Genomic DNA, 11435 nt, shown 5'->3' with positions numbered 1-11435 from the left:
GCGAGTCCTTGCACATCGCCGTCGGCGCGGGCATGGTGTTCGTGCTCACCGGAGAGCGCTGTCCCGGCGCCCGGCCGTGGGAGTATTACGACGATGGCGAGGACGATGACGACCGCGAGTACAAGGTGTTCGTGTTCAAGGACGGTGCGACGCGTCACCACCACAGCTTCTCTCTCGGAGAGTACTCGTTCTCTGACGCGCCGAACCAGCTCGTCTGCCTCGCACGCACTCTGCTGATGACCATGTGCGACAGCGTGCACGTCTTCTCTCTGGAAGGAGAGCCCCTTCGGAAGGTGGTCCCGGCCATCCCGCTCCATCTCGCAGGGACTCCCACCTCGTGCGGCTTCGAGGTGCAGGACATGTTCACCGCCAGCGGGAGGCTCTACCTGAGCGACATGCGAAACCTGCTGGTCTACTCGTGGGACGGGGCGGAGCTCACCCTGCTGCAGAGCGCGAGCGCCAGCGAGGGATTTGCCGCGTTCGATATGTCGATCCCGATGCAGCGCCGCGCGCGCCGCGCGATGCGGCCTTGCGCAGATGAGAGCCACGTATGCTTGCTGTCCGCGCAAGGGGGGATGGAAAACGACGCTTACTCCCTGACCGCCCAGCTGTTTGCGGTGCGCGGAAGCCGCCGCGTGGTCTGACTTGCGTCTGGAGTAAGACACGTACGTGCGCCTCTAACTGCTCGCTTTGGTGCCTTTGGTGGCGATTTTTCCGGATCTTTAGGAATTCCCCTTCGAAAAAAAATTGCTAGCTCAAAAAACCGGCACACCAATCTCCCTTCCTCTCTCTATCCTCTCTTGGAGCTCCAGAGTCCACACCCCCCTGCCCCGGGATCGCGTACAAGCTATGGCTACCGTAGGCCACACTAGCGTCGCTGGGGGTTCCCTGCCCTAGATGGGAAGCTGGCCGCTGATCCGAAGACCGACTGCACCAGGGCGCCTAGATATACTCGAGGTGAGCGAGGGTGAAGTTACGCCTTAAATGCCGGCCTCTCTACTGTGGACCTTACTCCGAGCTCGTTGGCTCCTCCTATTCCCCCACCCCCCCTCCCCCCCCACTCTCTCCGAGCAAGGGCGTGCGCTACGTCCCCAAGGGGGGGGGGACGTGGGGGGGAGGTGTGGCGCTTAGGTTGTGGCGTTTGGGTTGTTGTGGGGCACCCAAACGGTTTCGGTTTTCCTCCTTGGTGCCCCGAGTAGAGCGCGATCTCCCCTGGAGTCTGTCGCGCCCGTTCTGTCTAAGCTCGAGGTTCAACCTTCCAGTTGATCCTTATCGGACTGGTGAGGTCTGCCTAGCCGTCGTAGTGTAGTGCCTGGGGTGCGTCTGCGTCGGTGCTACACACACTCGGCAGGACGCTGCTCAAGGTCGTTGCTGCTGGTCGTCGCTGTTTGTCAAGGTGATAAATAGACTCTCACAGTGACTTCTTTGTGTGGCCAAAAACATGTCCGAGATAAACCCGAACCCGGGCCTTTAGATCGGGGTCGAAGGTGCTACACACACTTGCCCCCTGGTGGTCTGGCACTCGGCGTTATTCCTACTGGGGTTAGGCTGTTTTTCTTTTATTTTCTGAATCTCGGGGGGGAGGGGGGAAGTGGGTTCCGGTGTTTTTTCTTTGCACTATGCACATACGTAAAGTGCAAAGTGCAAAGTGCAAAGTCCAAAGACCAAAGTGCAAGTCGCCCTCGTGTTTTTCTTTTTATGCTTTGGCAGTAAAAAGAACTGTGTGCGGCAGGCGCAGGCTCGGCCGATATCCAATACTTCGACTCACATCTTCGCTGCGGTGTGCCCGGGGAGGCGCGGCGGCGGGGTGGATTGAGAAGGCTCAGAGTGCAGAGAGACTGCAGGCGTGCAGAGGCGCGCGCTGCAGTTTCTCTGATCGGGCTGCTGGCGGTGTGAGCGCGGGGTGGCGTGGTGAGGCGTGAGGCAGGCTATTGTTGTGGAGTGCGGGCTGCATCGTCAGGCGTATGCGTGCACATGGTGCTGTATGCTGTGTGTGCAGGCTGGCAGTCTGTGCAGCAGAGAGCGGAAGCGCGCGCGCGCGCGCGCGCGCGTGCGGGCGTGCGTGCGCGCCTGCGCGGTGCCGGATCTGCGTCTCACTCGCGGCGCGTCCTGGTACAGCCGCTTATGAGATGCCAGGAGCAGTCTGCAGAGCCTGCACAGGGCGCAAAAAGGCGCAGGTGTGCTGGTGAGGTGTGCTGCGGCGCGCGCGTCGCGGCGTGAGTGGATATGCGGCTGCCTCTGGTGGTGCGAGGGGCGCGCAGCTGGTGCGGGCGGCGCGGGACGGCCATGGGGCGCCAGCACAGGGCAGACGCACATGGGCACAGCTCTGAAAGGCGCTGCGCGTGTTTGCGTGCGCGCGGGGACGTACGCGCAGTTTTCACGCGGTGTGCCTGGAGAAGGGCATGAGAGGCGCCGGCCGCGCGTGTATTGGCGTGTGGGAGTTCGGAGTATGCCCGGAGGGCGTGATGGTGCCCGAAGGGCGGTGAACCTTTTCAAAAAGAAAAGGTGGAATTCCCCTTCGATGGTGCGGGGGTACGGGTGTTCCAGGGGGTCACGACACGCACCGACCCTTCACGAGCCGAAAGGCTGTGCCCGGGGAAGGCACAGTAATCCGGCACGTGTTGGGCGCCCCATTCCGTAAAAAATAACGGGGAAAAGGCGGCTAGGTCGGCTCACAGGGCCCCGTCCACTTCCCTCTCCCACTTGGCGCGTGATGGTGTGGGGATGTCGCCCAGGCCAGGGCAGGGGCAGAGGGCGAGGGCGGAGGGCGGGGTGCGCTTCTTAGCTCCCCGGCCGTCGTGGATGGCGAGGCTGCCGACTGCACTTCATAAGCAGCGCACCCAGCGCGCGGGCCGGATACTCGGGACGGGCTGCGATCTACGAGCAAGACAGCCCTGACCCTGCGGGGTGCGCAGGGCCATAACACGCGGGGTCTGAACACGAGGGTTGGCTCCGTGTACCGGGCCACTTGAAAAATCTTTCCGCGGTGTAAAAGAAAGATAGGAAACAGACAACCCAAGGGAGGGATGGGAGGACGGCACGCCGCCACCACACATGGATGTCCGCGTACTTCTTTCCGCGAGCACGTCAATCAAATAGCGGCGCCCGGGGGGGCATAGGTCTTCCCGCTTCCGCATAGGTCTTCGTGCTCGCCAACGCCGCAAAAGTGTTTTTCGCGACCGCCCCATCCTGCAACGGGGTGCATGTCAAATTTTGGCCAGCTCTTTGAGAGACTCTCTTTCTCTTTCTCTTTGGGCCAGCTCTTTGAGATTCTCTCTTTCTCTTTCTCTTTGGGCCAGCTCTTTGAGATTCTCTCTTTCTCTTTTTTCTTTGGGCCAGCTCTTTGAGATTCTCTCTTTCTCTTTTTTCTTGAGAGCGCGCCTTCGTTGTTAATAGTACAAACCCAATGGTCCCTTGCTAGCGGTCCTTCGTTTTTTCTTTGGGCCAGCTCTTTCTCTTTCTCTTTGGGCCAGCTCTTTGAGATTCTCTCTTTCTCTTTCTCTTTGGGCAAGCTCTTTGGGATTCTCTCTTTCTCTTTCTCTTTGGGCCAGCTATGTGAGATTCTCTCTTTCTCTTTCTCTTTGGGCAAGCTCTTTGGGATTCTCTCTTTCTCTTTCTCTTTGGGCCAGCTATGTGAGATTCTCTCTTTCTCTTTCTCTTTGGGCAAGCTCTTTGGGATTCTCTTTGGGCCTGCTTCTTTAGGCCTGCTTTTGACTTGGAGCACTTGGAGTGCAGTTGGTAGCCTCACATCCAGGGCCGGGGAGCTCACATGCTCTTTCTTTCGGCCTGCTCTTGTTGGGCCTGCTCTTTGGGCCTGCTCTTTGGGTACACAGGCCGAGGTGGAGGGGGGGGTGGGGTGCGCGTACACACATGCGCGGAGCGCATACAAGTTGTATTCACAGTGGTATGCTGGTTTTCCTGTGTCCCTGATCGTCCTTACAAGATCCTGCTCGCGCAGGTGGGGACCCTGTCCTTCTCCCACCCCTTGCTTGGTGTGTCCGTTTTATTTATTTATTTATTTATGGGTTTCCTGTCCCCACCCGACGTGTGCAAAGCTGCCCGGCGAGCCATCCTCCTGCGACCAACACTCCGAGGAATCAACCGCTCCGTGCCGGCGGCGCCGAGGATCGCGTCGCGCCGGCGGGGGTGGTGACCGAGCGGGCAGTGGCTCCGCTGGCCGGCGCAGGGTCGCGCCAGCGGGGAGCAGGCGGCATCGACGCTGAACGGTCAGGAAATCCACCCCACCACACTCCCACCACACTGAACGACCACCGGCCAGTGTGGCCGCCGGGCATGACTTTCAGGTGGCAAAGTCGGCCTCAAACTCGTCGCGGTCGCGCTGGCGCGCCACACCGTCCGGTCCGTAGACGTCGAGCCTGGCCTGCGCGCGCTCGAGCCAGCTGAAGAGCGCGGGCTTGCAGCGCGAGTAAGCAAGCGCCAACTCGACCGCCTCGTACCAACGCTGCCTCAGGGTCAGGTTGGCCCTGCGGATCGCCCGTTCTTCGCCCTCTCGCAGCGGGCGCGCGCGCTTGTAGACAGGCCGTGAGGCGCCATGGTGGTGAGGGTGGTCCGCGAGTACATTATACACGCCAGCAGCGCGCTCGCCTCTGGTGCCGCGCAGCCCGACGATGGCCAAGGCGCCCGGCGGGTCTGCGGCGTCGGAGGATGGGAAGATTGCCATCTGCGCGTAGGGCTGCCGCGGGTTGCCGTTTCGAAACGGATCGACGCCCGGAATCGGATAGGCCGACTCCCATTCGCCGTCGCACTCCGTGGGGGCCACGCGGTGCCCGCGGGCGAAGGCGACGTACTGCGTGCAGCCGACCTCATCGGGCGTCACCCACCACCCACGCCAAAACGGCCCGTCGCGGTCGTCCCAGTAGTAGAGGTAGAAGGGCGTCTCAGCCTGGCGGTGGCCTCCCTCCGCCATGATCAGCGCGTCAAGGCTGCGGCGATATAACCAGATCTCCGGATCGCTGAACATTGCGCGCTGCTGGTTGAGCGTCTCGCTCAGCCGATCAAACAGCGCCGGATCCCGCGTCCTCGCGTCCTCGAAGAATGTGCGATACACTGCGAGAGCTGCCTCGGTGTCGTCCAGCTCGGTCAAAGGGGTCGCTCGAGCGACCACGTCACGCAAGCTAAAGAGGGACATGGGCGTCCGGGACACGGCCTCCATCCATCGGAAACAAAAAACCCGACGCTTGTCGAGGAGGGCGAGCGTAGGTGGTGGCGTAGCATGCGCGGCGATCCGCATCCGGGGCATCCGGCATCGCGAGTGCACACGCATAATGTACAACACATTCTCCGCTCTCTCTTTTTATATGTGAGGAAAAGAAGCCACACAAGATAAGCCCCGCGCCGGCAAGTAACAGGCGCCGCCGAGGCCATCGACCATCGGCATGCCGCCGCACACTTTTTCAAACCCTAGATGAGATAGCGAAGGAAGGGAAAAAGGTGGGTCGGGGGGACTGAGCCCAAGCAGGCGCTGCGCGTATACCTAGGGCCGGGCGTTATGTACCCCAAGGAATGGTGAGAGTGATAGCGAGAGGCGCATCCTCGGCTACAACTGTTGGGCCAGCGCCGGCTTGAGCGTCGACCGTGCCGTCGTCGAGTCGAAGCTCGAGGGTCCCTCCACTCAGGCCGCTGTCACAAGCGTAGAAAGCGAGCTGCAATGTCAAGCAGTCTCCTCCGCCCTCTTCGTGGACAGCCTCCTCCGCATCACCAGGCTTCTCTCTGGGCCTCTCCCCGTGCTCGGCGCTGCCTGTGCGCATCGTGCTCACTGGCGGTGACCTTTGGGGGATCACTTCGAAGGTGGAAGCGGTGCGCAGAGCGGAGGCATCGACACCTTCCCATCCGTGCCTTGCCTGCTTTAGACGGGTAGCGCGCTCGAACGAGGGAAGCGCATCCCAAGCAGAGGTCGACAAGCGTTCCGCCGCATAGCACCGACCAGCACACCGAGAAACCATCGCCAATCTGGTTGGCGGAGGGAATGGCATCTGCGCGGGCGTGCTCGTCCTCACGGTGTGTGGCTCCCCCGAGCCTGGCGGCGCAGCCCAGGCCGCGGAAGCACATTCGATTGAGCAAGAGAAGCGCAGCTCCGGCCGGAGTGCCGTGACGCCGTGCCTCACCGTCATGATGGAGCGCCCGGTCAACTCAAAGGCGCCGCTCCCAGAGACGAAACGCCAACTCGGGCGCACAAAGGGTCTGGGAGGCTGCGGACAATCAGAGCTCCCTGGGCCATTCGCGCTGGCAAGAGTAGAAGCTGCATCCCCTAGCACGTCGTCCTCGCCACCTTGTGCCGCCGATGCCGTCGCCCAGCGTGCCTTTCGCTCTTCCGCTCGCCGAGCAGTTCTGTCTCTCTGATGCACTCGCGCCAGCTCCGAAGGTAGCATGCCGAGCTCTGCTGCGCGCTCCTGCAGCATCCGCTTCCCCGCGCCGCCACGGGGCCTTCGTCGATTAGCCGCATCTTGCGCGTCCGTCGACTGGTTCGACGGTTCGCCTTGCATGTCCGGCTGACCAACGATCGCAACCATGCGCTCGATGCAGCTCACCCCGACGTACCGCTGCTCACCCCGGTACCGCCGGTCGATGATTCACAGCCTTGTTATTGAGAAGAAAATACCTCCTATGGCGCTGTGCGTTCACAGCCTTGTTATTGAGAAAATACGTCGTGCTGCTGCTGCTGCTGTTACGTCTTCGGTCCCCGCGGGAAGCCCCGCGCATAGGACAACAACGTCTGTCCCACACACACACAGACGCGCACATACATCATGCTCGGGCACACCCCACGTTGTAGTGGTGTGAGTACACAAGTACTAGCAGAGTGCACACCTACCTTGGCGGGTGAGGGTCGTAAGAATCAAAGCCTCTTGGTGCCAAACGTGCTCGAGCGCGCCGAAGAGAGACGATCTACGCTGAGGGAGTTAGCGAAAGTCGCACGGGCAGAGGGGAGACCGAGGCCTCCGGCAGTCCGCACCGCCTCGCGAAAGGGAAGCAACGATCAACTCCAGATTGGACTTGGGTGCGCCGAGCGCCGGCGCGTAGGTCGCGACCGACGCGCAGCGCGGGCACGTCGCGAGCACAGGAGCGCCGCGGTGCCGTGCCACTAACCTGGTTGTGCCGGGCAGGGCAGTGCTTGAACGACCACATCGCTGGCGCGGTGAGCACCGGATTGCCGCGACAGCGCGGTGGCGGGCGAGCGCCGCCAGCGCGGGCGAGCGCCGCCAGCGCGGGCGAGCGCCGCCTGTCTGTCTGTCTGCGTCTCGGTGACAACCGGTGGTGTGGTGTGAGGTGCCGTGGGCCCCAGTGACAGTGCAAATCAAAACAGACTCTAATTTTGTAATGTGAGCGCGGGCACACCCGCGTCCATGCGCTGCGGCAGCGTGCAGGCCCAGCAGGCGCGGCGGGCGGCGGGCGGCGCGGCCCCGCGCGTATCCGCCGCCTGTCCGCGGCGGCAGCGGCCCACTCTCGCTTACGTTCACGAATGAAAGCGCTCGCACTGCGTGTGAAGGTGGCGACGTGCGTGTGGCACGAGGCTCACTTCTGGCGCGAGACTCACTAGGCGGTGAGATCGATGGTGGCCTCAGGTGGGCTGTCACCCGCGGGGTCGGCCTGCTGCTCGTCGTCGTCGCCTTCGCGATACGAGCCGGAGAACGATCGCTGGCGCTTGGAGCTCATCACCACGTCGCTCTCTGGCGGCGAGGGCTTCAGAGTCGAATGCTGGTGGCGCTCGAACATGCGGGCAAAGGCGAGGTAGCGGGTGGCGTCTTCCTCGGCAGAGTCTCGGTAGTAGGCGTCATACACCGCGGCCACGTTCTCCGGAGCGAGTACCTCCTTGAGGAGCTTGATCTTCTGATCCTGAGAGAGAGGCGACGAAAGCTCCGAGTGCGACACCTCGAGGCCACCGCCACTGACCAACACGAACTGCTTTTGGCCCGGCGTCGAGGAGAAACGCTCGCACGCGAGGCGGCCGCCGACAATGGCCACCTTTGCTACGAACTTCGCGGAGCCAACGCGGATGAGGAACTTGGGAGAGATTACCATCGTCTAGCCGCAGGGAAAGCGGCTGGGAGCGTCCGTGCAGTCGGAACACTGGGTGTTACGATTTTTGTTCCGAAGGGGTACACGCTGTTCCGAAGGGGGTACAGACTGCTTCAGGGAAAATCAGCAATCACGCGTTACGGTTGCTTGTCCAAATCGTTGAACGGGCGTGAAAACTAAGGGGAATTTCTCCCTTCCAAAGTTTTTCCCGCGGCCCCAATTCATGGGCGGCGACTGTGACTGAAATCAAACGAGACGTTCGGCGGCGGCTTCTCGCCCACCGCCGTTCTCAAGCTGCACGCAAAGTCGCGCGCGGCAGCGTTGACCGCACGGCCTACTCCTCTCGCCCAAGTACTCGCTCTCTTTTATGTCCCACCATGCAGAGCGCATCTCTCTCTCTGTTGTGCGAGGCGTGAACCGACCGCGCCATTCGCTCTCACCTGGCAACCCTGTCTGCACGTCTCGCGCGCGCGTGAACAGGGCTCCAGGCCCCAAATTACGTGTGAGTGTTAGAGTTGTTTGGTATTGAAAAATCTCTCTCTCTCTCTGAAATCAGACAGATGCGAGAGATAGCGTCATAGGACGTCTTTATCTTCTGTCAGGAGGCACTGGGTGGGTCCCCGGAGGGCGATCCTCAAGGCCTTCCCAGTTGTACTGGGTCCGTCTCGCCGCCTGCTCGCTCTGCACATGGCGTCGATCAAGTGCCGCTGTGGCGCGGTGTCGGTCGCATTTGCCTGCGAAAAGCCCATCCACCAGCTCGAGTGCTGCTGCGTCGACTGCTACAGCAAGAACGTCTGGGCGTACAAAAAGGCCAGCGCTCCGCTGCCGAGCGGCGTGACGGGCGTCCACGGTGAGGGCAAGCCGCTCGACCTGCGCTACTGGCCAAATAAGCTCGCCGTGACGGGCAAGGAAAAGCTCGCCTTCAACAGACTCCGCGACGACGCGGCCTCCATCAGCATGGTGACGACGTGCTGCAGCACTCTTCTCTGTGTCGATCACCCTTTCTACCAGACGAATGCTGTGCTGACGTTCCCTGAGTTCTGCCCATACATTGGGGCGGGCGAGCTGCCAGAGATCAGCACGCGCGCCTTCATCAAGGATTGGCCCGTGGAAAAGTATGCAGAGCTTCCGCCCAAGCCCGGCTTCTACTTGACTGCGGACGGTCCAGCATTTGAGCCACCCGGTCCGGAGACGGAGGCGGCATGCGCCCCCACGTTCACCGCCTTTGCCAACCCCCACATTTCCGCCGATGCGCCCGGCGAGACCTTCCAGGAGTTGCTGGCCGCGGCGGGCGGAAGTGTGGAGAGCCTCGGCCTGCCTGAAGGCGCCAACAGCAACCAGCTCAAGGCCAAGGCGGCGCTAGACTGCGGCCCGCCGGGCAGTCTCGCCACCGAGGCGAGTTGAGGCACGTACTCCATAGACGTGAGACGAGTGAGGATACAACATGCACATGCAGTACACATTGATTCGTGTTGTGTGCAAAAGAGGTGATATGTGTGTGAAGTGACAAGTGTGTCACTTGACACAATGACACTGTGATCTACATAAGGTAAGGTAAGGTAACGTAAACGTCTCCACACACACAAAGTGGTGGGGCAAGGGGGGGCGACCCTCGCATCTCCACGCCCGGACACGGGCAGGAGCCCCACGGCATTCAAAAAGTGCACAAGCACCGGCCCGGTGCCGTGGGTGAGGCGTGAGCAACCTGCACCCCACTCCCTCCCTCCCAGACACAGGACCCACACACAACCCCCACAGCGTGGACGACTACGTGTTCAGAAACACCAAGCAGCGAGGCGAGGGTGAAGGGGTAAGGGGCTGTGTGGGGCAGAATCTACACTGTGATATTGTTTTTCATGGTGTGTTCGTCGCCCTTGTTTGTTGTGCCCTTGTTTGTTTCTCTTGGCACCTTGGAGTGCTGGGGGGGGCGACAGGAAGAATGTGGCCCTGAGTTATGTGTACGCCAACTCAGGGTGTGTGGCAGCCAGCTGGCTGTGTGTCTTGTGAGCCTGTTTGTGTCTGTGTGTCGCTCGTGCGTGTCGTCATCATCTGTCTTGCGTCCACCCATACCGCGTTGGTTGGTGTCCAGTCCGAGCCTGGCTGTTCTTCACCTTTCTACCTACCTACCTGGCGCTTTGCGCTGGTCTATGAGAGGTTGAGGTGCGAGCCCTGGAGGCCCTATGTATGTATGTAGAAAGGCCCTGGGGATGGGGGGAGACTACCCGCGGGCCTAGAAGGCCCGCGCGCAGGGGGGTGGGACATTGAGATTGAACATTCTTCTGTTCAGCGTGTGGACCACTTGTCCGATCTCTCTCTCTCTCTCTCTCTCTCTCTCTCTCTCTCTCTCTCTCGGGGTTTTGACCGCGCAAGATAAAAGGGTGGCTAAGGGCTCTGCCCGCAAGGCGCCCGCGTCGCAGACGCGGTACCATTGACAAATCTGCGATATACCCCCACACGAGCAAATAGCAAAATCCGAATACCGTGCACAAACTGCGTGATCTGGGACCCAAGCCATCAGCTGGTGCCAACATGCGTAAACCAAGAACGTCCGCCGAATCCGTGCTTTCGGACGGAGCAACTGGGGGGGAGCCGCTCGCGCGCATGCATGCATGTTGCTCGCGCGGCCACGGCCGCAACGACGCGTCGCCGGCGGCGCTCACTCGAGCCCGAGCCCTCCGCGACGGCAACGCCAGGTCGTCGCGTCCGCCCCGCCAGCCCTTGAGCACGCCTCCCGCATACCGATGACTGCACTCGGCGTCCACCGGCGGGGGACCATGGAGGAGCGGTCAGCAGTCTCGACTGCTCCACCGGCTCCTCCACAGGCTCTCGCCGTCGGCCCCGGCGCGCTGCGACGGCGCGCCGCCGGCTCCCACCGCGGCGTCCGAGCTGGAGGGAAAGGTGACGCACCTGATGGAGCTGCTCAAGGCGCATCAGTCGCGGGACGCGGAGGCGTCGCGGCTGCAGCAAGCGCTGCAGTGCCAGGAGGAGGCGGACGCCGCCAAGCTCGTCGAGCTGATGCGACGGCAGGAGGCGGCGAGCGCGGCGGCGGTCGAGGAGGCCAAGGCTGCGATCGAGGCGCAGCTGGTCGAGCGATTCCGCGAGGAGCAGGCGGCGGCGGCGGAGGCGCACTCAGCGCAGCTGCAGCAGCTGAGCGCGGAGCACTCGACGCAGCTGCAGCAGGCAGCGGCCCTCCTGGAGGCGCAGGCGCGCGAGAAGTTTGAGACGGCGGTCGCGCACGAGAGGGTGATTGGAGCAGGCGGTGCTCGCAGAGAGGCTGGTGAGCGGAACCTCTCCCCTCCCGCCTCCCCGCCCGCCTTCCCTCCCGCCTCCCGCCTCGACTCCCCTGCCTCACTCCTCCCGACCCATCCCTCACTCCTCATAAGTTTACACAACCGGTT

The 11435-nt window shown here is 62.1% G+C and overlaps 4 protein-coding genes across 4 annotated transcripts; 3 read left to right on the top strand and 1 right to left on the bottom strand.

The window, feature by feature from the left end:
• Positions 1–32: 32 nt before the first annotated feature.
• Positions 33–644, top strand: EMIHUDRAFT_121982 (hypothetical protein; the record flags this gene model as incomplete). Its single annotated transcript, XM_005792457.1, has 1 exon — positions 33–644. The coding sequence occupies one exon, from the start codon at positions 33–35 to the stop codon at positions 642–644; it is 612 nt and encodes a 203-aa protein (XP_005792514.1).
• Positions 645–4300: 3656 nt separating this feature from the next.
• EMIHUDRAFT_372891 (hypothetical protein) lies at positions 4301–4603 on the bottom strand (the record flags this gene model as incomplete). The annotated part of the gene is made up of 1 exon (XM_005792456.1): positions 4301–4603. A coding segment is annotated over one exon (303 nt), but the record flags the coding sequence as incomplete, so codon positions are not given.
• Positions 4604–8690: 4087 nt separating this feature from the next.
• On the top strand, positions 8691–9592 carry EMIHUDRAFT_372888 (hypothetical protein). Its single transcript, XM_005792455.1, has one exon. The coding sequence runs from the start codon at positions 8725–8727 to the stop codon at positions 9439–9441; it is 717 nt and encodes a 238-aa protein (XP_005792512.1). The 5' UTR covers positions 8691–8724; the 3' UTR covers positions 9442–9592.
• Positions 9593–10638: 1046 nt separating this feature from the next.
• EMIHUDRAFT_251288 (hypothetical protein) lies at positions 10639–11296 on the top strand (the record flags this gene model as incomplete). Its single annotated transcript, XM_005792454.1, has 2 exons — positions 10639–10730; positions 10860–11296. Coding segments are annotated over 2 exons (529 nt in total), but the record flags the coding sequence as incomplete, so codon positions are not given.
• Between the last annotated feature and the right edge of the window lie 139 nt (positions 11297–11435).

Source organism: Emiliania huxleyi, assembly GCF_000372725.1.
Source record: "Emiliania huxleyi CCMP1516 unplaced genomic scaffold EMIHUscaffold_1071, whole genome shotgun sequence".
NCBI classification, from domain to species: Eukaryota; Haptophyta; order Isochrysidales; family Noelaerhabdaceae; genus Emiliania; species Emiliania huxleyi.
This window is presented reverse-complemented; position numbering and strand designations above follow the sequence as displayed.